Source organism: Nyctereutes procyonoides, unplaced genomic scaffold, assembly GCF_905146905.1.
Source record: "Nyctereutes procyonoides isolate TBG_1078 unplaced genomic scaffold, NYPRO_anot_genome, whole genome shotgun sequence".
Taxonomy (NCBI): domain Eukaryota; kingdom Metazoa; phylum Chordata; class Mammalia; order Carnivora; family Canidae; genus Nyctereutes; species Nyctereutes procyonoides.
In genome coordinates, this window is record NW_026575146.1 from 2,314,221 (window position 1) to 2,339,349 (window position 25,129).

The 25,129-nt window shown below is 36.3% G+C and overlaps 1 protein-coding gene across 6 annotated transcripts in view; it reads left to right on the plus strand.

Annotated features, from left to right (window-relative positions):
• UTRN (utrophin) overlaps positions 1-25,129 on the plus strand; it is a 497,690-nt gene that overhangs the window by 408,844 nt on the left and 63,717 nt on the right. For all 6 annotated transcript variants that reach the window (XM_055311522.1, XM_055311520.1, XM_055311521.1 and 3 more), the window contains 5 exons: positions 1,247-1,393; positions 4,047-4,125; positions 7,267-7,327; positions 21,046-21,107; positions 22,768-22,842. In XM_055311522.1, coding sequence (XP_055167497.1) covers positions 1,247-1,393; positions 4,047-4,125; positions 7,267-7,327; positions 21,046-21,107; positions 22,768-22,842 — 424 coding nt within the window. The remainder of the gene's footprint in view (positions 1-1,246; positions 1,394-4,046; positions 4,126-7,266; positions 7,328-21,045; positions 21,108-22,767; positions 22,843-25,129) is intronic.

Below are 25,129 nucleotides of genomic sequence, written 5' to 3' on the forward strand. Positions count from 1 at the left end.
ACAACTGGCTTGTATGGCACCAAACAATCAGTATGACCTCCACTGTAAAGCCCTATTTGTGCGGCTGCAAATGTGCTGGCTGAAAGTCCTACCTGGATTCAAGAAAGCAGAGAGAATGCTGGGGAACATGCAGAGGGGCCTTCAGCTAAGAATGCTGAGGGAAGGGCCTCAGGGAAATCTTCCCTGAAACAGGGTGGATGGGGCACCTGCGTTGAGTCTTGTAGGGTATCAATGGGATGTAGGCAAAGACTTTCTTGGAAAAAGGGAACATGAACATAGAGGCAGGGTGAATTATGTGGAGAATGGAGAAAACTTAGTGTTTTCATTATTCTGTTTGCTACTACAGGACATATTACTGTTACTGGCCCAAAATATCTTTTGTTTTTTTCTTTCCCTCTTCACATACATCTTCCACCCTGACTTGTACCATTTCTTTGTCCTGTGCCCAGAGGTAGCATTTGTCACTAAGCCTCATTTACCTCTTTTCTTATAGACCTCACTCTTCCTGACCCTCCTCTAACCATGTGATCATAATGATTTGGAAAGGATGAAAACTTAGCTCTTGAGTTTATAATAGTCATAGGTTTTGTGGCTAGACAACTTGTTCTTACTGGCCACTTTCTAACTTATTTTAAATGGAAATGTGTTCAAATCAAATTGTTGCATCAGGTGCAAAAGTAGCAAGGTAGCCATATTAAGAAAGAAGGAAAATATGAAAGAAAATGAAAAATTGAGTCAAGAGTAGAAACTAGTGAAGTGGATAATAATGGCCATCATTTTCCGGATGAAATTATATAAAATGATAGATTCATTTCAATGAGTTTGCATTATGATTTTTTTTTTCATGGAGCTATTTAGATTCTCCATGTTATGTGGGATACCTGGGTGGCTTAGCAGCTGAGCATCTGCCTTCGGCTCAGGGCGTGATCCCACGTTGGGGGATCGAGTCCCACATCTGGCTCCCTGTGAGGAACCTGCTTCTCCTTCTGCCTGTGTCTCTACGTCTCTCTGTATCTCTCATGAATAAATAAATAAATTAAAAAAAAAAGATACTCCATGTAATGAAGGATGACTCTGTGGCCAGTGGTCTGCATTGCTAAAGACCTGAGCTGAACTATCATTGAGTGTACAACTGCTGTCAATGGCCTCTCAGCTGGTCTTGCCATTTTCATTGAAGGAAAGTTCAAAATACCACTTTCTGTTATGTTCTCTTCCAAGGTCGTAATTTTTGTTTTTATTCTTCCAGGCATTTAGAGAAGAAATTGCACCAATCAACCTAAAAGTTAAAACAGTGAATGATTTATCCAGTCAGCTGTCTCCACTTGACCTGCATCCATCTCTAAAGATGTCACGCCAGCTAGATGACCTTAATATGCGATGGAAACTTCTGCAGGTATCAGTTTATCCCTCTTCATGATCCAACTTTACACCCCAGGTGGTCCTTAAACCCTGCCTCATTATTCTACTGCACACTGTCATTTTCTCCTTCTTTACTGGTAGGAGTAGCATATGATATCAAGTATTTGTCTTTTCATGTCTTGAACCCAGAGGCCTCATGTATTTATGAATCTAGGTTTTAGTGTAATTTTATGATATACTATTCATATGATATTTGTAGAAAACTGCACAGGGTCAAATCACGGTAATTGAGACCTGTGATAGTCACAGAAACATTTTCCCATAATGGTTCATGAAGGAGTAAATTTTTCTTACTTTAATCATGTATTTATTTTTTCCTTTTGAAAAGTTAAGAAATCTCCATCCTTCTTCCACTGTTTGCTATTTAGGTATCTTATTCATTTTTTTCAGTTAACACAGTTGTACTGTTGTGGTGTTTTTACCTTTAGCTCTGTTGAGTATTACTAGATATTAGCATTTGCGAGTCATATATGTGAGTCAATAGTTTTGGGTTTTAGTCTTTGCAGACTAAATGTTCAGTGGCTAGTTCCTTGGAGTCATCATAATCATTTTTTCCCCTGAAAACTAGCAGGATAACTTAAGTGGAATATTGAAAAAATAATTCTTACCTATTTCTCTATTTGGAGCCTAAAATGCAGTATTTAATGAGACAAATGTGCAATTGGAGGTGGTACACAAAAGCATTTTATTTTAAAGATCTAATATACTAGGTTTCCTGAAATAACTCAAAATGCCACTGAATACGTAGTGGTTCATATGTTTTTCATGAAGTTGAAAATGTAAGAAATGACTGCATAGTGTTAAACAATCTTTTCTAACTTTGAAAAAGAGTGTTAATAATCTGGTATTAATAAGGCAGGATCTGTTAAACTCATGTAATTTTCTAAAGAGTGGAACACAGATGGGTTTGACTTTCTCTTTTTTCCTTCTGCACCATTTCCCTAATTCATTACCTTCATGTAGGTATTCCTGTGGCCCATCGTGATGCCTTTTGCTTGTATTATCACTATCTCCAAAGATGAGAAGTCAGGGAGTACATTATGCTTAAAAGAGGATATGTATTCTCTTATCCTTTTCTCTGAGTGTTGTAACTGTTAGAGCACAGATGTTAGTTGCTGGTTGAATATGAGGGAAAAGAATCCATGCTGGCAGTAATGTCACTGCCCCCTAGTATCTTCTCTTCTTAACGTAAAGTATGGAACTTGGGATCCCTGGGTGGCGCAGCGGTTTGGCGCCTGCCTTTGGCCCGGGGCGCGATCCTGGAGACCCAGGATCGAATCCCACATCGGGCTCCCGGTGCATGGAGCCTGCTTCTCCCTCTGCCTGTGTCTCTGCCTCTCTCTCTCTCTCTGTGACTATCATAAATAAATAAAAAAAATTAAAAAAAAATAAAGTATGGAACTTGAGTGCTTTTTGGCTTTAATGAACAAAGCACTTGCTAATGCAATTTAAATAGCTAACCAGAAGAAACTAGAACTTCCCAGTGAACCAGAGGCATACATGTTTCATTTAAAGGCAGCTGAAAATAAGATCAACAATCTAAGCAGAACATCTGACTCGCACTACATAGACCAGGACCAGGAAAAAGAAGATGGAAGTGTCAGTAGGCTATGTGCAGTCATTACTAATTTGCATTTAGTTTCTTGGTATACCAACTCTCTGCATTTTCATAATGTATAGAGCTAACAGTGGAAGTTTTGAGGACAAATTTAGAGATTACACTAATTGACTGGTATACACTTCAATACCCCCAAGTCGAGATAATTGGACACAAACATGAAGGCAAGTAAGAGATTCCATTCTCATAAATCTTTGTACTCTCCATCTACCTCTATTAATCCATCATCTAATACTATCTCTCTGTCATCTACCAGTCTTTCTGTCTGTCTGCATTCATCTGTTTTTTTGTTTGTTTGTTTTTGTTTTTTGTTTTTTTGTTTTGTTTTAACACTGGGAGTATTTTAGACTTGTTTTTCATTTGCTTCCTGTGGCACTTTTTAAAAGAGTAAAAGAGAGATGAGTGGCCCCTGGCCACAAGGCCACATCTTAACTTTAGATGCTTTAGAGCTTTACTGCTTTTAAGGCAGTGTAGAGGAACAGTAAAGCAATAGATTCTGGCACCAGATTTATACTGTCCTGTACTCACTTTCTGTCCTTGGACAGCTCTTTTTGTCCCAATTTCTTCATCTGTAAAGTGGTGATAACCCAATATGATTATTGTGAGGGTTAAAAGATTTAATTTGTATAAACTGCTTAGAAGAGTACTGTTTGCTGTCTGTCACTTTGTACCAGAAGTCTGTTTTAATCCTAGTACTTTGATTCCAGAGATAAAGAGTCTTTACAGGCAATCCTATCTTGGGCAGTAGCATCATTTAGTAAACTGAGGGATGCTGGAGAGAGAGGTGGGTGGGGGGATGGGGTAATTGAGGGATGGCCATTAAGGAGGATACCGGATGTCATGAGCACTGGATGTTATATCCAAACGATAAATTATTGAAGTGTACATCTGAAGTTAATGATGTACCATATGTTGGCTAACTGAATTTAAATAAAAAAATATTTAAATCTAGTATATTATTAAAGTCATTGTTTTCAAACCAAATTATTTCTTGCATTTATATGTGTAGGTTTCTGTGGATGATCGCCTTAAACAGCTTCAGGAAGCCCATAGAGATTTTGGGCCATCCTCTCAGCATTTCCTTTCTAGTAAGTACCAACAAAGTTGACTGTTCTCATTAATTGAATGAATGAGTATATTCTTTCACTTTCCCTCAAGGAGCCATATTCTTTGCTACAGATATATTTACTTATATTAGGTAAATGTATAAGAAGTAATATTAAGATTAATTACAATATTGTTTATTGGTTATTACTTGTAATGATCTGTCACAGTCTTCAAAATGGAGCAAAACAATTTGTCTTTAGCTATGATTTTTCACTGGACCATCAGCTATAATAACTAATGTAGTATCATATTGTCATTGCTATATCATCAGCAAAGGTTATGAACGTTTTCACGATAAAGAGATCATTTTTATATTTTAAGATTTCTAATTAGTTTTTCTTCTTAAAAAGTGTTTATTAATTTAAAATGTACCTGTATCTTTAGAAATTAAAAAAAAAAAATAGCTCCCCATGAATCTTTGAGATTTTTATTAGGTTCACTGTAATCATACTTAGGTTTTCTTCTGGTGAAGTATTACAGATGTAGCCAAACCACATATTTAGATTTTTGTGTAATATTCTCCAATCGAAATGTTTAATGTTACAGACTGCTAATAAGATCTTATGTAAGTAATTTAAGCTCCTACTTTATCATTCACTGCTGGGGAAGCTCAAGAATGTAGGACTCAGAATCATCCAAATTAAGATTAAAATATTAATTCTTCCTTTCATTAGACCTGTTGATTCCTGAAAGTTAATTTCTTTATCTTAAAATTACTATAACAATACTTACGTTTTTCTGATCACCTTGAAAATTAAGTGAGAAAACACAATGAGTTTCACAGCACCTAACACAGTTCCTGGCACTGGTGCTTTCACTATTAATTTCTTTCCTTTTATTTTTCCTGGCAAACGTATGTCAGAAAGGTTTGTTTAGTTCAATATAAGTGAAGTTTAAAACTTAAGGCTCAAAAAATAAAAAAAAATAAAACTTAAGTCTCAGCTATTTCCCGATACAATAACTTCTTTGTATCTATAATAATAGAAAAAACTGAAGTAATACCATGTCTCCCAACTAAATTGATTTCATTTAGGTTTTCCATTAATCATTTGTCATGGTCAGTAATCTGCTTTACCTCAATTCAAGGTCAGGCTTTCTATTTTCACAGTTTTAAGAATCTGAATTAGTCATTTCCTGCCCTTCCTGTCCTCCAGAGTCATGCTCCCCCTCTTCCCCTCCTTCTCCTCCCCACAGGCACACGTTTTCCGTTTCACACACCTGAACCCTTAGATAGCCTGTCTTTGAGGATTGTAGACCTTCCTGCAATATACTGAGTATGAGGATGCATTTCTAAAGTTGGGATGCTATCAGTATTGATAGTAATTAAGTTTGCAGTATCCTCATTAGGTATGAACTACTTCAGATTTCTTAATCTTAATTTAAGCTATGTGCTAATGCCAAATTAAGGAGGAATTTAATAAAGAAATAATTGTGACACTATTTACAGTTTTTAGGATTAGTTATCTATTAGTATTGACGAAACCAAACCCTACACTTTCACCTACCCTAGCAACCATTCTTGAAATAGTAAAAATCCAACTCATGCACTTTAGGAAAGGAAACATGGTAAAATTCACATGCACTTTGTGAAATTCAAGTATGTTGCCTTTAAGTGTCTGGCACTGATATTCCAAGGAGGTCGGAGTTTTTCGAATCAAAACAATTATTAACATAAATGGAGAAGTATAAACAAAATACCAATTAATAAATTGAATAATTGTTATCTCTTGCTGCTTGGAATCATTGACCTTATAATATTTCTTGGACTTCAGCCATGGTTATAAAAGTAGTCTGTTTAGTTAGACACAAAATAAAAATGACCTGTTAGCCTGGTGCCAACACTGAAATGAGGTTGGCTCTAATGAGAAATTTAATATACCTACTTCCACGTTTTCATCATCCTTTTCTATTTTCATGGACATAATTGGAGGAGGGAGTGCTCACATGGTACAAAGAGAAGGAGAATTGTTGAATAGGAAAATTGCTGAACTAGTGGTCAGAAATCTTGAGATCATGTCTGAGCTCTGCCTTATTTCTAAGGCAAGTTATTTCACTTCTGAGTATTTAATTCCTTATGTATCAAGTGGAGCTCTAATATGTTTTTGTTGGCTTCCTTATCAATGGATATATTTGAAAATGGTCTGCAAAGTTTAGAATGCTATATTTTTGTGAGATATTAATATGACGTGAAATTCAGAAAAAATCATTGACGACAATTGGCTATATGAGGGTCTAGTGATAATTGCAAAGATTTGCTTGAATTGCTTGTTTATTTATTAGCAAAATTCCTTAGTTGCTCTAGTTTTGCATGTATAAGTCTTAAAATAATTGATTTATATAGGAATAATATGTTTTTATAAATAAGGAATAACTGAAAGTGTAAAAAATAAGTACCCCAACAAAAATAAGTGCCTAAAACAGAGTATAAAATCTCAGTCATAGTGATATCTAATGTAAAATTAGGAAACTGTGTTTTTTGGGCATTTCAGATGAAAGTAAGTATTTGGAATTTTTCTATCCAGATAATTACCTTGTTTTTTTTTTTTTTGTTGTTGTTGGTGGTGGTTTTTTTTTTACAACCCTTTGGCTGTGTTTATCTTAATCTTTCCTTTTAAAAATTCATACAAATGAGTTTGTTTAAATGCCATCTGTCCTAGATAGTTATTCCTGTGAAGCAAAGTAAAGTACGTTATTAATGATCTGGAAAATTCAGTCGTGCGAAATCTAGTGTATAATCTGGATATACCAGGTAAAATTAATTTTGGCTTTAGCTTAATCAAAAAGTATATACAGAGTGCATTTTCTGGTTAGCACAAAGTTTTCAATTGTGGTGGTTATAAACAATAAAACTTGATTTTTAACAGTATTTTTAGCAACAGGTTCAATTAGTTAGAGTTGGCATTTGAAATTGAACCTGTGTTGTTTCTTTCCTGGCTTCAAATGAGTCTTTAAAAAAAAGCCACTCTTTGTTTAGCCTACAGATTTCATAATTATAGGAATACAACTCAAAAACCAGAACAGTTCTCATTGAATTGGCTATAAAATGTGTTCAGTTGTTCTGCATTATGGCATGAGGCTTTTGGGTGAGCAGTGTTTCCAATAACCTCCCTTTGTTTCTTCAGCTTCAGTCCAGCTGCCATGGCAAAGATCCATTTCACATAATAAAGTGCCCTATTACATCAAGTAAGTTGATTTTAATTCTCCTTTATGATACCAAAAAAGCTAAGTTATGTTGATAACTTAAGAGGCTTTCCCTTGTAACTTTAGAAAATGGAATTCAATTCTATTATCTGAAGGAAACTATATATATTTAATATTTAAAAGAAGTTAGTTTAAAAATCAGAGTAATATTTGTAGTTTATTAGATTAGGCTATAGGTGTGTTTATTATATATTTTTTAAAACAGATTTTAAAGTATTTGAGGAAAATGACAAAATTTCTAAATATGTCAGACTCTTGGGGTGCCGGCTAACTCAGTCAATGGAGTTTGAGACTCGACCTCAGGATCATGAGTTCATATCCCTGTTGGGTGTAGAGATTACTAAAAAAATAAATCTTTAAGTAAATAAATCTGTCAAACTCTTGATATGATGTTTCTCAGACTGTACTGATTCTAAACCATTTTTATTTCTCCCTAAAAATCCATTTAAAAAGTGCTGTACTCTCCTAATTTTAATCCATCAAAAAGAAGCAGTATATTTATCCAAAAAATGTTCAGTATTTTCAGGGTTTTTTGACTTATGGAAATTACCTGCGATATTAGTTTAGGTTTATCATCCTTCCCTTTTTATTGTCAATTGACATTTCTCCTTTTTACATACTAAGTTTCTCCTTATTATGTAACATTTCATGCATTTTATGCCATTTACACAAGGTCTGAGTAAGATTTGATCTTTGGCTTAGCCTAAGTATTGTCCTAGGACAGAATGATACAGTCCCTTGAGGTGTAAATTAGCAAAGCTGTTTCTTTACAATGTGTTAAAGTGGCAACAGCTGATTAGCTGACTCTTTTATGTGTATGGTGAATAGCATCATAATTATGGGAAAAATAATCACTATTATTAGAGTCAACTCTGTCTCAGATTAGCTAACTGACCTCAGGCGAGTTAGATAAAGATCTCTGGGTCAGTTTCCTTTGTAACTTTCGTAAATGGCTTGTAGATCTCCAAAATCCATGTTGATACTAATAGTCTACTCTTTCAATATCCTCTTCCTGAAAAATTTGTAAATGAAGTCAATGTTTGTGAAATAGTATATGCTTATGAAGGTTTTATTGTAGTCTGAGATGTATCCTCAGGGTAAAAAAATCACCATACCATATATGAAATATAAAAACAGTATATGTTACATTGTCTTAATAGAATTTACTACTTCTTGCAGTGTACAGTCTGTCCTTACTGGGTTGTGATAAACTTAAGGATAAGGTAGGAAAGCAGTTGGCTGGTGTCAGATTTGTGCAAGCATGAATGGAAAGAAGTCGGAGGCTGGGTAAATTGGCATGTCTTTATTGAGAGAGGGTGTAATCCTCTCATTCAAGTTTAAACCATTTTTTAAATGTTTATATTTTCATTGCTATAATAACAATAATAGCAGCAGGTGGAAAAGGGAGCGTGAGTCAAGGAATGCTTGAAGCCTCTAGAAACTGGAAAAAGCAAGCAAATGGGATTCTCTTTCAGAACCTCCAGGGAGGAACATGGACCTGCAAACCTCAATTTTAGCTTAGAGAGACGTTTATTTTGGAGTCCTTTGTTACAGCAGCAATAGAAAACTGATACATGTATTATACAAAATCAAGAAGTCCATGAAATTATTTGAAATTAAATTGTTTTACTATAAGTGACAAAGAATCCTCATTATCTGATTTTTTAAAAAATGTAGATTGGACCCAGCAAGGCAGATTTTTGTCTTTACTGGATAAAGAAAATATTAATTCTCTTGTTTGATTATGTCATACAGTGGTTATATATTTGATTTGTCATTTTAAAAATCCATCTTTAACTTTAGCACTGCTATTTAAAAGGAATTTCTATGTCCAGGTTGGTTATATATGACTAAAAACAATGTTATAAAAGTCAGAGTTTCACTGATTCAGAATTTTTTTGGTAGGCTCTCACAGGATTATATTCTTGCTCAGACTATGAGTTCTGATGGGGCAGACCAGTACACTAAAAGCTGGTTTCTCTGGCATCTCATTGGCTAGAGCACCATGACCAGCACTTCAAAATATGTATAATACAACGATGGCCAATATGTTTAGTGGGACCCATAGGATTGTAGCATCTTCCACATTAGTGAAAGATTGAATTGTCTTGAATATATATAGTTTTACTGTTCAGTATCTTTTAGGATTTTGAAATATTTAGAAATCTCTCCAGGTATATAAGATGAATTCTCTTATTTTTAGAAAACTTTTTAGCCAGATTCTTTCATTACCTGCTCTGTTGTGTAACTTAACTGTTTATTTCTTTATTATAAAGTACATCAATCTCTGGAGGGAGAGTTAATGTGAGCCAGTATTTCCAGATGAAAAATTGTTAGGAAAACAGAATTTAATTCCCAAGTAAATTAATAAGCAAGTAAAAAATGAGTGAAAGGGCTTTTAACATACACTTCCTTTTGCATGGCTGCGCAAGTAAGTAGAGAATGCATGTTAAAAACAAATTTAGCATGATTGTCATGCAGCTAGAGTTTCCTGGAGCATATTAGAATGTATTAATTTGGCCAAAAAAGAATATGAGTTGGGCAGAAATTTAGTTATATTCAATATGCACATACACTGTTTTGTATACTCTAATGCCAGAATATAGTGAGAAAGTTATGGGAAGAACAAATTGTCTTTATTTCATATTTTTATTTCATAGATTAAAACATATTTTGATGGCTTCCCAATGCATTTCTTTCTCTAGAGGTGTTTTCTCATTAATATTTTGCAATGCACTGCAGCGGTTCCAGGACTCACTTGTTTCTGTAATGACAGAATGCAGATCTGAACTGTAATAGTCGGTGTAGTATAAATCTCTCTATGTTAATATCTTAAGTTGAAACTCATATCTTTAAATTATATTTGGTGCTTCTAAGGTAGGCTTTCCAAAGCTGATATAGTTATTTTTTTTCTAGTATAATCCAATGACAGCCCATTGTTCTATCAGTTTAAGGAAACCTAAAATGGCTCTTGCTGCCTTTACAATATACAAAAATCTACCATAAAAACCAGATTTCTTTCTCAGTGAATTTTTAGTTATGTGTTTGTGTTTCGCACATGTTTTTCATTTCCTCAGCTAAAAGTTAGTATCCAGGGAGTTTCAGTCATCAAGGGAATGATGAGTAAAAGTTTTGAGTTGAACTTTCCTAATATGTCACATTAACCATATAAAACTCATTGCTTCTCATTTTGACCCAGAAATAATAATAATAATAAATAGCCATAGTGGGTGATAATAATGATCATTATATTTTTTGAATATTCATTTGCCAATGCTGTGCTAATCCTGTGCATGAATTCTGTCTTTATTCTGATTGAAGTGTGGGTCCTGTCATTACCCCCATTTACAGGCAAGGCTTAGATAACAACTTAGATAACAAGTACACACATAGCTTGCTTGAGTCCCACAACCGGTATGTGGAAGAGCTAGTGTTGAAATCCAGGGACTGACTCCAGCTCCTGCCCTCTTGACTGCTATGCCTCCAGTTCTCTGTGTTGCCTGAGGTAGAGAATATAAATTTTAGTCACATGGAAAATTTGGGTAGGATGAAGACATATTAAGGAAGGAGCAGTCAGGTGGAGAAAATTTGAGCAGACATACTATGGACTGATTGCCTTTTATGATGGACTTACTATGTGCCAGCAATTGAGTGTAGAGCTAATTTTCATAGGCTAATTCTGTGTGGTAATATATGCTTTATATGTTTAAGGAAATGTCACACTGCAGTACAGTAATGGACAAAGGTGCTTATCTGTAGGTAGAAAAATATTCTCCACAGTCCTGCCAGTCAACCTTGACAGGAGTTCAGAGGTAGTGGAAGAAACTCTGTGGCCCCCGTTACCTTTCCTCATTTACAAGGTCAGAGATTTCTGTCATTGGATAGATTTCCATTGATGATTAGGATGCTCAGTAGGGCTGACTCAAGTCCCATAGGGCTCTTAGCATATATGATTCAATACATGTCCAGGCTGTTAGTAAGTTATACTCTTTCATAGAAGTTAGTAAGGTGAAGTTAGGAGAAATGGTTTGGTTTTCCTTTCTCCCTCTACGATGTCATCTATAAACTCAGAGTGTGTGACTTTTTGGTAAGCATTAGCTTTGGATAGAAGTGATTATGCAGCTCTTGTGACAGGGCTGCACATTCGCATCTTAACAGGTTTTCTTCTAGAACCTGAGGTGCAAACCTAAATTCTTTATGGAGTCTTAAGTGTGCTCATACACACAGCTTTAATATGAACATTTAGTAATCTCTTCTTAACAGATAATGCATATCACATTTTCTAAAACCAGCATTCCTCAATATTACAATGTATTAATCAGAATAAACTATCTTTATATACAGATACCACTACTATGCATTCTCTGTCTTATTCACACTCCTCTTGATGAATAGGCCTAAATCAAAATTTTGCTCAATTTATTACATCTCCCTTATATTTTCCTTTTCTTTTCTCATGTCCATTAAGGATAATTCTCCTTTCTTGCCTCCCAAGGGCATTCTCTGCTGCCCTAATCCATCAATTGCTGGGGGCGGGGGGGGGGGGACAACAACCAAAGTTTATAGTTGTAAATGAAATCTTGGAGAGCAAGTCGCTGTTTTTTATAGCAGTCATGCAGTTTATTTGCATAAACTGTATATACTTGTCTCATTATATATGTACAATCCAAAGGAAAGAATTAATGCTTATTTCTTTAGAGAAATTGTGGACCTGTTTAGTGATGTAGGTGAAATATGTCTTCTTTAAGTAAGAGCAGAGAGGAGTGGCAGCAATGGGCTATCCAAATATTCAGCCTAACAAGAAAGTCCAAGCTATCAAAGGTGTGTGTATAACAAAAAAAGAAGAAATAAACATAAAGCATTTTATGTTTAAAGATTGGAGAAAACTCATCCCAAAACAAAATAAATCCATAACAAAGATGTAACTAACAATGAAAGATAAATACAGTTCTCTCTGAAAGGTCTCCTCAGCTGTCTTCATCTCTCTCTTCCTCCTTAATCAAAATGAGAGATTGCATCCTTTTGGTGCCAGACTTTTAAGTGGAGACGACTTGAGACACACTGTGAGTCTCTTCCCAAAAATACAGCTTGTGTTTTGGTTTTAATGATAAAGAAATGAAATAGAAGCCTAAGAGAATGTACTGGAGAGTCCATTTTTACAAGAAATAGTCTGAGACTTTATCTATGTTGAAAAGAAATATTTCAAACTCATTGGGCCAACTCTGCTGATGAGGAGGGAAAAACAACATTGTTTCATGAAAGAATGTAAGCATCTTGGGATCCCTAAGCCTCCTCCTGCATTTAGAGACATCTGCAGACAAGTGAACACACCTTGGCTAATGAGAAAACTTAAGAGCAGACCAGCTGCCCTACAACCGCCTTTTGCTGGCAAACGGTAACCGGACACTTTCCAGTATATTTACCAGGGCCCTGATGTACTAAGATAATTCAGGTGAAGTTGACACTGGGAAGAATATTGACTAATGCAGGATTTAAGAAGTTATTATTTTCCTGTCATTCATCTATACATTGCTGGGGTACCATGAAGTGGAATTGGGGCTTGGCATCTTATAGATTACTCGGTTCCATTGTATTATAGTAGCACCATCAGCCTTACTCTACAGTTTGACTTTCAGGGTCAGGGATCCAATTAATAAAGGTCTACTCAACAGAACAGAAAGGTCGCTATGGGGCCACTGGAGAGGAGGAGATTTTCGTGCTTTGATTTGTAAAGATTAAATTTTTAAAATAGTCACTGAAACTAGCAAAAGTACAAAAGTGATAATGATCAAGTAAATTGTGAAATAGATCATCTTTTTTCTATATGGATTATAAAGTAAAATGATAGTGTAAGATTCAATACAACCATATAGAAACACTTTCTCCTTTAAAAAGTTACATGAGAGAAATAAAGTAGTACATTTAAAAAAATCTAAATAACATAAATTCAGCTTTAAAAAAGCAAACCAGAAGGATACAATGATAAACTCAACTCTGGTGAGAAATAATCCTGGAATTGACACCCCAGGTAGGGATATAGAGGACTCCCCAGAGCCAACTCAACAACGGATGACCTGCAGGAATGTTGATTAATGTCCATTACTGGTCTGACCCTCCCTAGTTTGAGAACTTAAAGGGACATAGGGGTAGAGTTTGGGTCAGAGGTGAGGCTCCTTCTGAGCTCTGGGCCGAGTTTATGGAGTGTGATACAGGTATCACCAGAAGCTCCTGGCACACCCAGGCACACCCATTTTGGTCATGAATTCTACTGCTTTACTTAAAAACAACTACAAGCAAACCTTGTCGTTTTGTTTTGCAACAAATTGTTCTGTCAACTGTGACTGGAATATTGACATTTGTATTTTGAGGTGCTGTAGCCTTGATCTCTATATAGCCCTTCACATGTTTGTGTTTTTTAACTTACTCTTGAGCCTGAAATTATTTTAAGTGCATTTTAGACTTAAACCCAGTATGTTTGGAGTTATCCATTGTTGACAGTTTAGTGATCCTGCCTTGTGTCTTCATTATCATGACAAGCTAGTGGCATTTTTTTTTTAAGATTTTATTTATGAGAGAGAGAGAGAGGGAGGGAGGCAGAGACACAGGCAGAGGGAGAAGCAGGCTCCGTGCAGGGAGCCCGATGTGGGACTCGATCCTGGGACTCCAGGATCATACCCTGGGTTGAAGGCGGCGCTAAACCGCTGAGCCACCTGCCCGCTAGTGGCATTTTTTAAGGAAGACTATGCATTTACAGTATCTATTACCAAATCGGATCCTATTTGGAATTTAAACAAAAAAGTTTTTTTCTTGAAATGTTGCATTCAAACTTTCTTAGGTTTTCCCTTAGATTTATTCTTACATTTAAAAAAAAAAATGTAACTTTGGCTTTCCTGCCTTTAAAAGCCTCGAAGATGGCAGAAGGTGTTTGTTGAGGGTTCAGGAAGTTCTATATAACCTGAACCCTTAAGTCTCCCCAGTGGAGGAAGGAGCCTCCTGATTTCCTGCCCAAGCCATCCCCCATGGGCCCCTCCATACAGTCATGCACACAAGCTTACACACAAACAGTAAGAATCTGCATACTGGCAGGAGTACTCCAGATTCTTCCTATTTTCTTTTTATTCTTTTTATTTTTCTTATTTTTTATTTTTATTTTTTTTTCTATTTTCTAGTCTCAAGTGAACTAAAGATTGGGGGGATTATAAATTCCAAAATGAGAATGTTATCTCTTAGATCTTTAAGAAGATGCTACTCAGATAAACAACATTGCATCAGATTGCCAGAATTTGTTTTCACTCTTTATACTTTATTCACCTGAATGCAGATTGATGATTTGGGAGCCCCTGCTTGATTCCTATATTCTTCTATGAACTTTCAGAAGCATGTGTAAAGAAGATATTAACAGAGCAGGCAAAAGCCCAAGTCAACTTCATTCTGGAGATTCTCTTTTACACAGCATCTCTTAGCTTCTACTTTTGCTTTGTGACTTTTGGTGTTGATTTTTTTCTTCCCTATTTCTCCCCATCCTGAGGAGTGGTCTGGGGCATTAAAGACAGAAAAGCAGCCACTCCATTGGACAACATGCAGTTCACTTGTAATTTAATAGGGCCAGTTGGGTAGAGGAGTGAAGTTGGAAACTAAATAGATGTGCATTTAGTAGTGAATAGGACATGAGATTGTACACTGTTTGAGAATTTTGTCTGTCAAGAGGAGAAAAAGGTAATAGAGAACAGGAAATGTAGATTCAAAGTAGGGATGAGAGAGAGAGAGAGTGTGTGTGTGTGTGTGTGTGTGTATGCATGTGTATGTTTGTGTAAGGATGGTAGATACTCCGACATTTATAATTTTGAGAATGGTCTTACTGAGAAGGGAGTTAAAAACAAGTTCTTAAAGAAATCTTTGGAAAGAATTGGCCTTTGATAGGAAGGAATTCCTCAGGAAGGAGGAGAGAAGAAGACAGTCTGGCAGATAGAAGGAAATTTATTGATTTGATGGTGGTAAAATGAAAGAGTCCTAATCTGGTGGTTTCTAGTTTTTCAATGAAGTATGAGATCAAGTGAAATGATATAAGGCAGGGAGGGTAACTTACTTAGGTTTGGGAGGGAGAAGGCAGTAGTAAATTGTCTTGGGGTCTGGGAAGCAAGTTTATTAGGGAATGTTGTGTAGTTGCCAGCAGTTGGACATTTGAGGTTTGAAGTTAAATATTTAAAGTAAAATTAGTCTGTCTGTTGAGTGATTTTCTCCAGCTGTATTCATGCACAGCTGCTCAGGTCCAGCGAAGGCAAGTAATTGAGCTGATCCATGCTTGGGTTTTGCCAGGAGTGAGAGAGAAGCAAGGCAGATGAGAGTGTTTACAATGATTATAATGATGGACCATGGACTCAGATTTAGACAGATTCATCAGAAAGATGTTAAAGTCTCAGTCATGCAAGAATACTTCCATATTAAGAACTCAGGCTTGAAATAAGACCATCTGGGTTCAAATTCCATTTCTACTACTTACTCTGAGACTTTGAGCAAGTTATCGAAGTGTTCTCCCTACCCTAGTTCCTTCATCCGTAAAATGGGCTACTATTGGCACTTAATTCATTGAATTTTTATGTGGATTGAGTTTACACAAGGAAAGTGTTTGGAAGAACACCTGGTACAGACTGGACACTCAAATAATAGGTCATTATTGCAATTAATATTATGCATCCTGACCTAACTGTGTTATCTTTCACTATTCACAGCAAAGAAGAAATAGTTTTCTTTCTGAGATTGTCTTATCCCTGAACAATATGGGTCATTCTTTTTCTCTCATTTGCATTTTCAATTAACTGACTCACCTTTAATTTTTTTCTCTTATATGTCCTTCAAATGGTAATTGAAATGAAAAGGACACATGGCAAAACTCAAAAAATCCAGTTTCAAGCATAAAATTGAGTAGATAAGTAACAAGTAAATGTGTTTGTCAGTTTTGGGGTAAGCAGTATGCTTTCTTGTCATCATTTAAGGTTTTATGGGAAAAAAAAATGAGACCACTCTAATGAGGACAGATGGGTTTAAAAAGTATCTTCCTCAGAGCAGTCTGTTGCCCAGAAATCAATATCTTACCAATCTATCATAAAAGTTACTTTGCCATTGGTTCATTGTCTCATATATTGGACTGTTGTTTTACAACATTTTGTGTTCTATACATTGATGTACAAGCTTGTGTTTTACTTTTGATGGCTCATTAGAATACATATGAATAATAATAGGTAGAAATGTGTATGCCTTATTAACCTTATTGGTTCATTATTTCATCAAAATCCATAAAATACAGGGAGCACATGTTACCTCAGCTGGGACATATAAGAGTAAAGGAGTCCTCTTTTAATAAGTATACAGGATAGCAGGTATAAACCAGAACTATCCAGGGTGTTAAAGGATGATTTAAAAAAAAAAAAGTTAACAGAGATCTTATGCACAGCACAGTGATTACTCGAAACAGTACTATGTTTTAAACTTCAAAGTTGCTAGGTGACTAGATATTAAATATTTTCACCATAAAACAGAAATGATAATCATGTGATGGGATAGAGGTATTAGCTCACAGAACCTTGGTAATCCTACCGCAGTGTATCAAACCAACACATTGTACACCTTAAACTCACAACAGTGTTACATCTCAATTTTAAAAAATCAAATAAATAAATAAAAATTAGGTAAAATTTTGAGTTACATATAAATATAAAAAGAACATGTGTCAAAGATTTCATTTAACTCACTAATGGAATCAGAAGTTATAAGAAGTCCTACTTTATAGTCAAACAAGGGATGAAGTGAAGTTTCCCACAGGTGCAAAGCTGATAAACTGGTCAGAGTCCACAGTAATCAGTTGCATCCCAATGGACACGATTTACATTTCTATGCATAAGAAACATTTGCATTGCTATGAGTTTTCTTCAGTTTGCTGAGTTTAAAATAGTTCAGAGACCACTAACTCTTTGCCCACATGAAAGGCCTCAGTTTTTCCCTATACAAGCAAACCTAGCCTCCCTCAGCCCCTACTTATATGTCATATGCTCTCACTATCGCTCACTTCATATGATTTTGAACTTACCTGTTGATGGCTGCTTTGTTAGTTTTTTTAGTAGTTTACCAAGCTGCATAATATTAGGTTCTACTCTTCTTTCGGATTTGAGGTAGGCCAGAACCTAAACTGTTGTTATTTGGCGGGGTTTGAGGGAAGGTGGAACGCTATTTTGATTCTGTTTTGGTTGCCTACTCTGGGGGGACTTGGAAGCATTTTGGCTGGATGAGTTGAGCCATCTGCAGCTGTTCAAATACTTAGAGCCTTTGGGGTGGATTTTTGCTTTAAAACCTTGCCCCCACTGGAAAGAGAGAGAGAGAGAGATTAAAAAAAAAGAAAATCCAACAGTCAACTATATATTACTTTTTTTTTTTAACTGTTGTTTGGTAAGCTGCAGTTATACTTCTGTAACCAGAGGCTGTGTTTATTTTCAGCATTGGCAGTTCTGCCTAATGAATCAACTGGTATTGAATTCAGAAAGGGAGATGCTGTTTCCCTCCATCTGTTTGCCAAATGTGTGTGTTCCCTCAGCTTCTTGTCCGGGGTTTCACTCAGAAGAGCCATTAGCAAGCCGGTCTTCTCATTGAATTCTTAGCCACTGCCACACTGCATGGTGGTATTTCCCCCTTGTGGCTCCATAGGAGTTGTTTGCCAAAGCTCCACACTTGTGATTCTAGAGAAAGAGTACTTACATTAGTTAAGTATAAAGTTTGGCTCCAGGTTACTCAGAGCTTTAGTTTGGTTCTTGGGCTTTGATCTGGTCCTTCATGATGGGATGTCTGCCTCTGGACAAATTGCCATGGGGATTTAAATTAATTCAGAGAGGGCAGCCTGGGTAGCTCAGTGGTTTAGCGCTGCCTTTGGCCCAGGGCATGATCCTGGAGACCCGGGATCAAGTCCCATGTCAGGCTCCCTGCGTGGAGTCTGCTTCTCCCTCTGCCTGTGTCTCTACCTCTCTGTCTCTCTGTTCCTCATGAATAAATAAATAAAATCTTTTTAAAAAATTAATTAATTAATTCAGAGAGATAAGCGTTGTGGGAATACTAGTTGGCTGTCTTAACATTTGGATCTCCTGATGGATTTTTTTTTTTTAATTACAGTGTATTTCCAGCAAATCCTTCTTTAATTCTTATTGATGGTAGGGAGGAAGTTGTTTTATTAACAAATCTTGGAGGTGTCTTTATTTTTTGTTTTGTTTTGTTTTTTACTTCATGCATTAGAAGCTTTTGAGGTCAATTACTTCTCACACATGAGTGTACATACTGATCCCATGGGATTTTGTTAGATTGAAGATCCAGTTCAATAGAAGGAGTAGAGGTCTAAGATTCTGCATTTTTATCAAGGTCTGGGCCACACTGAATTGTAAGAATTTTAGGTCAGACAGCTTCAGTACTTTCTCTGTGGTTGTTGGAGCAACTTACAGAGTAAACTGGTAGAATGGTTTGGTTGGTGTTCAGGAGCAGAGTACACAGCGGAAACATTTTGCCTCTGCATTGGTGTCAAGAACCAGGTAGGAGAACTAGACAACTTTCCAGCTCTTCCTGAGATAGACCTTCACATTTTAGGCATGTTAATCTGTGTGAGATTTTAGAATTCCCAGGACATTTTACTTACCCAATTTCATACCTAAACTTTAAATATTTTTCAAAACAAATTATGGGTTTTTGGATAATTCTGTTATATATGCCTGTGTAACAGTGATGATGTCCTTTTCCTGGTGACATGTCCCACTTTTGGATATATAACATAGACTTTTAAAAATCTCTTTTATTTGTATGAATATTTTAATACCATTCCCTTGTGTACTGTGCCATTTCACTTAGCTTACTAAACAGTTTGTAAGAACTGCGCGTTATCCAAGAAGTCTTTTGAGTAGTATTAAATGTTATTACTCTATTCTGACCTAGAAAAAGGACAGTAAACTATTTTTAAATATAAGGACACTGACCCATGGAAGTTAAGAGTGGTTGACCACATACACACACGCACACATACACACACACAAATGGCAGGAACCTAATTTAAGCACTATGTGGATCTGTTCTACCTTCATCTTATTCCTGAAAGACTTCAAATTCTGTGAATTAGTTTTAGAATTTACAGAAAAAGAGAAAATTTAAAACTTAACTTCTCAAGTGCAGAATAAGTACCAGGAGAAAAACTGTTTGATGCCTGTTAAAAAGTCCTGGTTAACCAAGGAAGGCTGATTGCTGAGACTAGCATGAAGTCACATTGACAAGAGAGATTCATGCAGAAGGGGAGCAGAGAATTCAGATACACACCAAGAGGGTGTGTTGGGAGGAAAAACAACTTTTCTTCCACTCTCTTAGGTTTAGTTTCTGGGGTTCTTTGAATTATGTTGACAAAAGACACATCAACAAGCACCAAGAGGGTGTGTTGGGAGGAAAAACAACTTTTCTTCCACTCTCTTAGGTTTAGTTTCTGGGGTTCTTTGAATTATGTTGACAAAAGACACATCAGCAAGAGAAGAGCATTTGTTTACACATACAGTGATGAGTAACTCAAAGGGGTGGTTAGAATTTGGGGGCATATAGACCTCACTGAGCAGGGGAAAGAAGTTGGGGAGAAAAGGCTCCTTTGTGAAGACCCAATAGGTTTCTTTAGGAAAGATAAATGGTTTTTTTAGGAGAATAAACACAAGATAAGAAAGTTTGTGATAATGTTTGTTTATGCAGGTGCAAGTGGTTTTTCTTCTTCTTCATAGCCACAAACCTCCCCCAGAAAAAGGATTTATGGAAGCCTCACTTCCCAGAAGTTTCTGCTTTTAGTCAGATAAAGGAGTCTCTGAAAAGACTTCTTTCTACATCTGTTCAATCTCAGATGTCTTTAGCTTGAAATAATCTTTGTATCAGGTCTAGGGCTCTGAGTGAGCCCCTACAGGGGCAAAGGACTAATTTACACTGAGGCAGGAGAGACTCAAGGTTAACAAGGAGGGAGGCTTACTTGATTGTGAGGTGAAGATGTTATTCAGAGTTAAACTCTTCATTTCTCTGTTCTTTGGAAATTTGATTAGGACTTCTAAAGTTTAGCAACTCTTTACAGCACTTTTGCTCTCGGAGGATTTTATTCTGAATGAGGATCTATATCTGCCTAACACAAGCAGAATTATTCTGGAAACTACATTGATCTGGCTGCATCAAGCCTGAGGCCCCTGGGTCACACTTCCTATCTCGGTTCTAATTTTTAGTTATAAATCTTTTTGAAAGAGACAAAATTTTTTACTTGTATTTTCACAATATATTTGCCCAAATAAAAATTTATTACTGTTGTTTCAAATGTTATGTAATAACTGGACATCAGGATTCAGAATGACCCAATATAGGGTTAGGATCATTTTGCATGTATTTTAAAAATTTAGGGGATGCCTGGGTGGCTCAGTGGTTGAGCATCTGCCTTTGGCTCAAGTCATCATCCCAAGGTCCTGGGATTGAGTCCCGCAACGGGCTCCCCACAGGGAGCCTGCTTCTCCCTTTCCCTGTGTCTCTGCCTCTCTGTGTCTCTCATGAATAAATAAAATCTTAAAAAAAAAAAAACCTTAAGATAAATACTCTCTTTGCGTATGTTCTGTGTGATATACATTAATTTGTATGCTCTTTAATTTAAATATATTACCTTTTTCCCCCAGCCATCAAACACAGACAACTTGTTGGGACCATCCTAAAATGACTGAACTCTTTCAATCTCTTGGTGAGTGCTATTTTATTTAATTAGCCTAAACAACTGATAGTTGTATATTCTTAAATAGAAACTAACCACCAGTTTTTCCTCCATGACACAGTATGTTTAAAAGCTTGTGTCACTGACATAGAAAAGCAGTAGAATTTCTGAGGGCAATGCAGGAAAATGTTTTTACCTTTCTTCTCAAGGGAACATGTGGTTTGAAATAACACTAGGTTGATTTTAAAAACAAGCTCCTTCACATTGAGTCATCTTAAACTTCAGCTTTCCCTGAAAATAAAACAATTATGGCGCAGCAACCTCCAATTCATTGCTTTAAATTTCCTGTTAGCTCACATTTTATTCAATTGATCTTACTAAATTAGCCTACCTAATTTCATTTTGTCATGAAAAGCTACAATTACTTTAGTATAGAAATGTAAGAAAACACATGAGACGAGAAATCTGATCTTGTAGATTTCTAGTAGCATATGACTTTGAATTGATGATCTAGTCTGTTTCCTTTAGGTTGGTCCAGTGGTTTTGAAAGAGTTTTCTCTTTGGGTAGATAAGGCACTGTTGGAGAGGCAAGTAACACCCCAAGACTCACACCGACTCCCATTTCAACAGGAGGGAGCACCCCTTATTAATCTCTTTAAATGTCAGGCTTCTATTGAGCTTTCATGTGGATAGTTGATGGCGACCCCAAAAATTGAACAAGTGGGAGAAAATCAGTGGGTTTCTTTTGTTTGTAAAAAAGGGTACAAACTGATGATTTCTGAGTTTGCTTAAGTTCCAGTCTCTAATACAGATACTCTGTCTATAGGAAACAGAGAAAGAAATTATGATATCTTTTTTTGAACTTGATACCAAATCTTTTTAGGTACCAAAAATTTGGTACCAAACTTTGATACCAAAGTTGTTTTTTTAAACTGCAATATAATTGGCATACAAGATTATATTAGTTACAGAGGTACAATATAGTGGTTTAATATTTGAATGTATTGTGAAACTGTCCACCAGAATAAGTCTAGTCAGCATCTATCACCTCATCTCCCTCATCTCACTACAACATGTTTTATTTTTGTGATAATTTTTAAGATCTACTCTTCTAGCAACTTTCAAATATACAATGCAGTATTATTAACCACACTTAACCTTTTGTTTCTAAAGATCTGAATATAGCTAATGAGATAATTTTAACCATATCTATAAAAGGGCAGAAGAAGCAAACAGATCAGGATGGAAGAAATAAGACTAGCTTTATGAGTAGTGAGAGGGACAGGACAGCCTCATTGACAGAAAACTAATTGTCCTTGAGGAAGATTCCCTGGGAGGAGAGTCCCTCCCAGCAGTAGAGAAGGAACAGCCCTGAGCCTACAATGTGATGGATTTATTAAGCATTCAGAAGTTAACAGGCCATGTTTCCTTTTCCTCATTTCCCTCCTTTTCCTCTTGGATAACACCCTCTTGAAAGCTGTGTAGCACTGCTTTGGAATGTATCTCACTATGGTCCTGATGAACATTTAATTATTCTCTTAAATAAATGCTTTGGAATTTGAGAGAAGACTTCTTAATGAAAACAGACATAATGCCTTTCCATCATCTGAAGTAAACAAATATATTCTTGCCATTCAATAGAAGTTAAATAATAAACATGCTTTCGAATGTGTTCCCTTTTCCATTTCAGCCGACCTGAATAATGTACGTTTCTCTGCCTACCGTACAGCCATCAAAATCCGAAGACTACAAAAAGCACTGTGTTGTGAGTTATTCTACCAAAGCTAATCACTCTGTTCTTTGGATTGCTTTTTTTTTTTTTTTAAGGCAGAGATAAATGAAGAGGGTGATGTATTTGTAGAGTTAATCTCATTTTTAGTATATCTCACTCAAGGAATTGGCTGGGTTTCTATAAATGCTGTATTATTTGTCCCATCAGCACGCATGCAGTAGTAAAACAAATGAACATATGCCATTCTCAGTTGGAGAACAAAATTAGCCAAAATACAAGAGTAACATAAAAAGCTTTTTCAAAAATTATGCTGCCACCCAATTTAAAAGGATTAAATTAGGAAATCAGAGTAGTAGATCATTTCCTTCTTAGTACTTTGTCTTCATTTGGAAGTATAGGATTCCAAACAGTTTGATTCAATGAAATAATATAATAAATACTAAAAAATAACTTTTCTGATCCAAATTTGAACTGGCACCTAGAAAATTAGATAAAAGCTCTGCTTTTATTTAAATATATCTTGAGATATTTGGTATTATCAACATGAATTTTTCCTGCAGAATGTTTTCTCAGAGTAATGTTCTGTGATAGCCATTTTTACCAAAGAGTTATTCCTCTCCCCAACACAAATGCCCAAACAACCTAAATTTAAATAGAAATATGAATACTTGTAATAATAAAGTATAGATATAACCTATCTGAATTCTCTTTGTAGTCATAGTTTTAATGATCGAGTCTATTCAAAGAACATATAGGTCTCATCAGATAGTTAATATGGAAACTGCCTATGTTTTTAAGGCAGGATAATTTTAATAATTCCAAGTATTCTTGCTACCTTTTGTTAACAATTATATTATGTCTAGACAGTTCATGAAGCTTTGACTATTACTCTATGGAAAATGATATATTGAGGTTAAAAATCTCTTTAAAAGTCAGTAGAAATTAGAATTACATTATGAGCTGGTTACACGAAGAGAGGTAAGGAAAGAGAAGTGTAGAATCATTCAGAAAAAAACCCCACAGCAATGCAAAGCTTTAAAATGAGAGAAACTTAAGTTACACGTGGAAGAGAAGTCTCAAGGGCAAAAAAAAAAAAAAAAAAGCCTCCAGATTTATGGATGAAAGAAAAATGAGATGATTTTGATGCACATAATCCACAGAGCCCCAGATAACTGGAAGCAAATGGTGCAGAATTACCAGTTCAACACAGTAAAGCCAACACTCTGGCCAGTGATCTGTATGTTGAGCCAGAGGGGAATAGGAAGTGAATTAGGAACACACAAAAGGGATGTTCAGTGAGCTCAGTGAGTCCATGGTGACAGCAGTTTTGAAAGAGGCTCAGCTGCATGTCCAGTATCCAGCTGACAGATCTGGAAGGTCTTCTGAGGCCTGATGAGCTATAAAATGAGGACAAATGATTCAGCCCCAAATCTCCGTTGACCGAAGACCACTTTTTGTCGTGATGAACTTCTGTAGCACTTCTGGCTGGATAAACATATTAACACATTTGGTGTTTTCCTCCACTGGTTCTTTTGAGTTCTCAAGAAAGAACTCCCTCTTTCGGCTCCATCCTTCAAACCTGAAAGGAATAGAAGAGGAACACCTCCTCCTTCCAAGCTCCATGACATTTAAAAATGAGGGCTAAGAGGACGCCTGGGTGGCTTCGTGGTTGAGCATCTGCCTTTGGCTCAGGTCATGATCCCAGAGTCCTGGGATCGAATCCCACATCAGGCTCCCTGTGGGGAACCTGCTTCTCCCTCTACCTATGTCTCTGCCTCTCTCTGTGTCTCTAGTAAATAAATAAATAAATAAAATCTTTTAAAAAAGAAAGAAATGCACTGTAAGAAAAGGGCTGGGTTGCATTGGGTTGTAAATATTCGAGGTGATGTGTTTTGAACCACCTGGCCTCACTTTTGCCTCACCTCTGCCTCGGCCCCTCTGGATCATCAGCCTGAGGCCTCTGGATCACTTGCTGACTCACCTGTTCATGATTAATCTGTTCCTCCTCCTTCCACCCTTTCTGTTTACTTGAAATGCCCTGACCCTTCCTCTGCAAAGGTCCATAACCCTTTATTCCTTCCAGACACTGTTAAAAATTTACTTCTTTTGGAAATGTTTACAAGCTAATCCCACCTGCCTCCAATTGTTCCAGAACTTTATGATTGCCAGTAACGACTGTTTCTCACCTAAGCGCCATATGCTTGCCTTTGTTTGATAGATAATGTCAGGAGGAGTGCCCTACCTCCACTGCGAACGGGAGGTCAGGGGTCGTCTCATTTTGTCTAAACCCCCACCCAGCACACGGTCTTAGTGTAGAGGG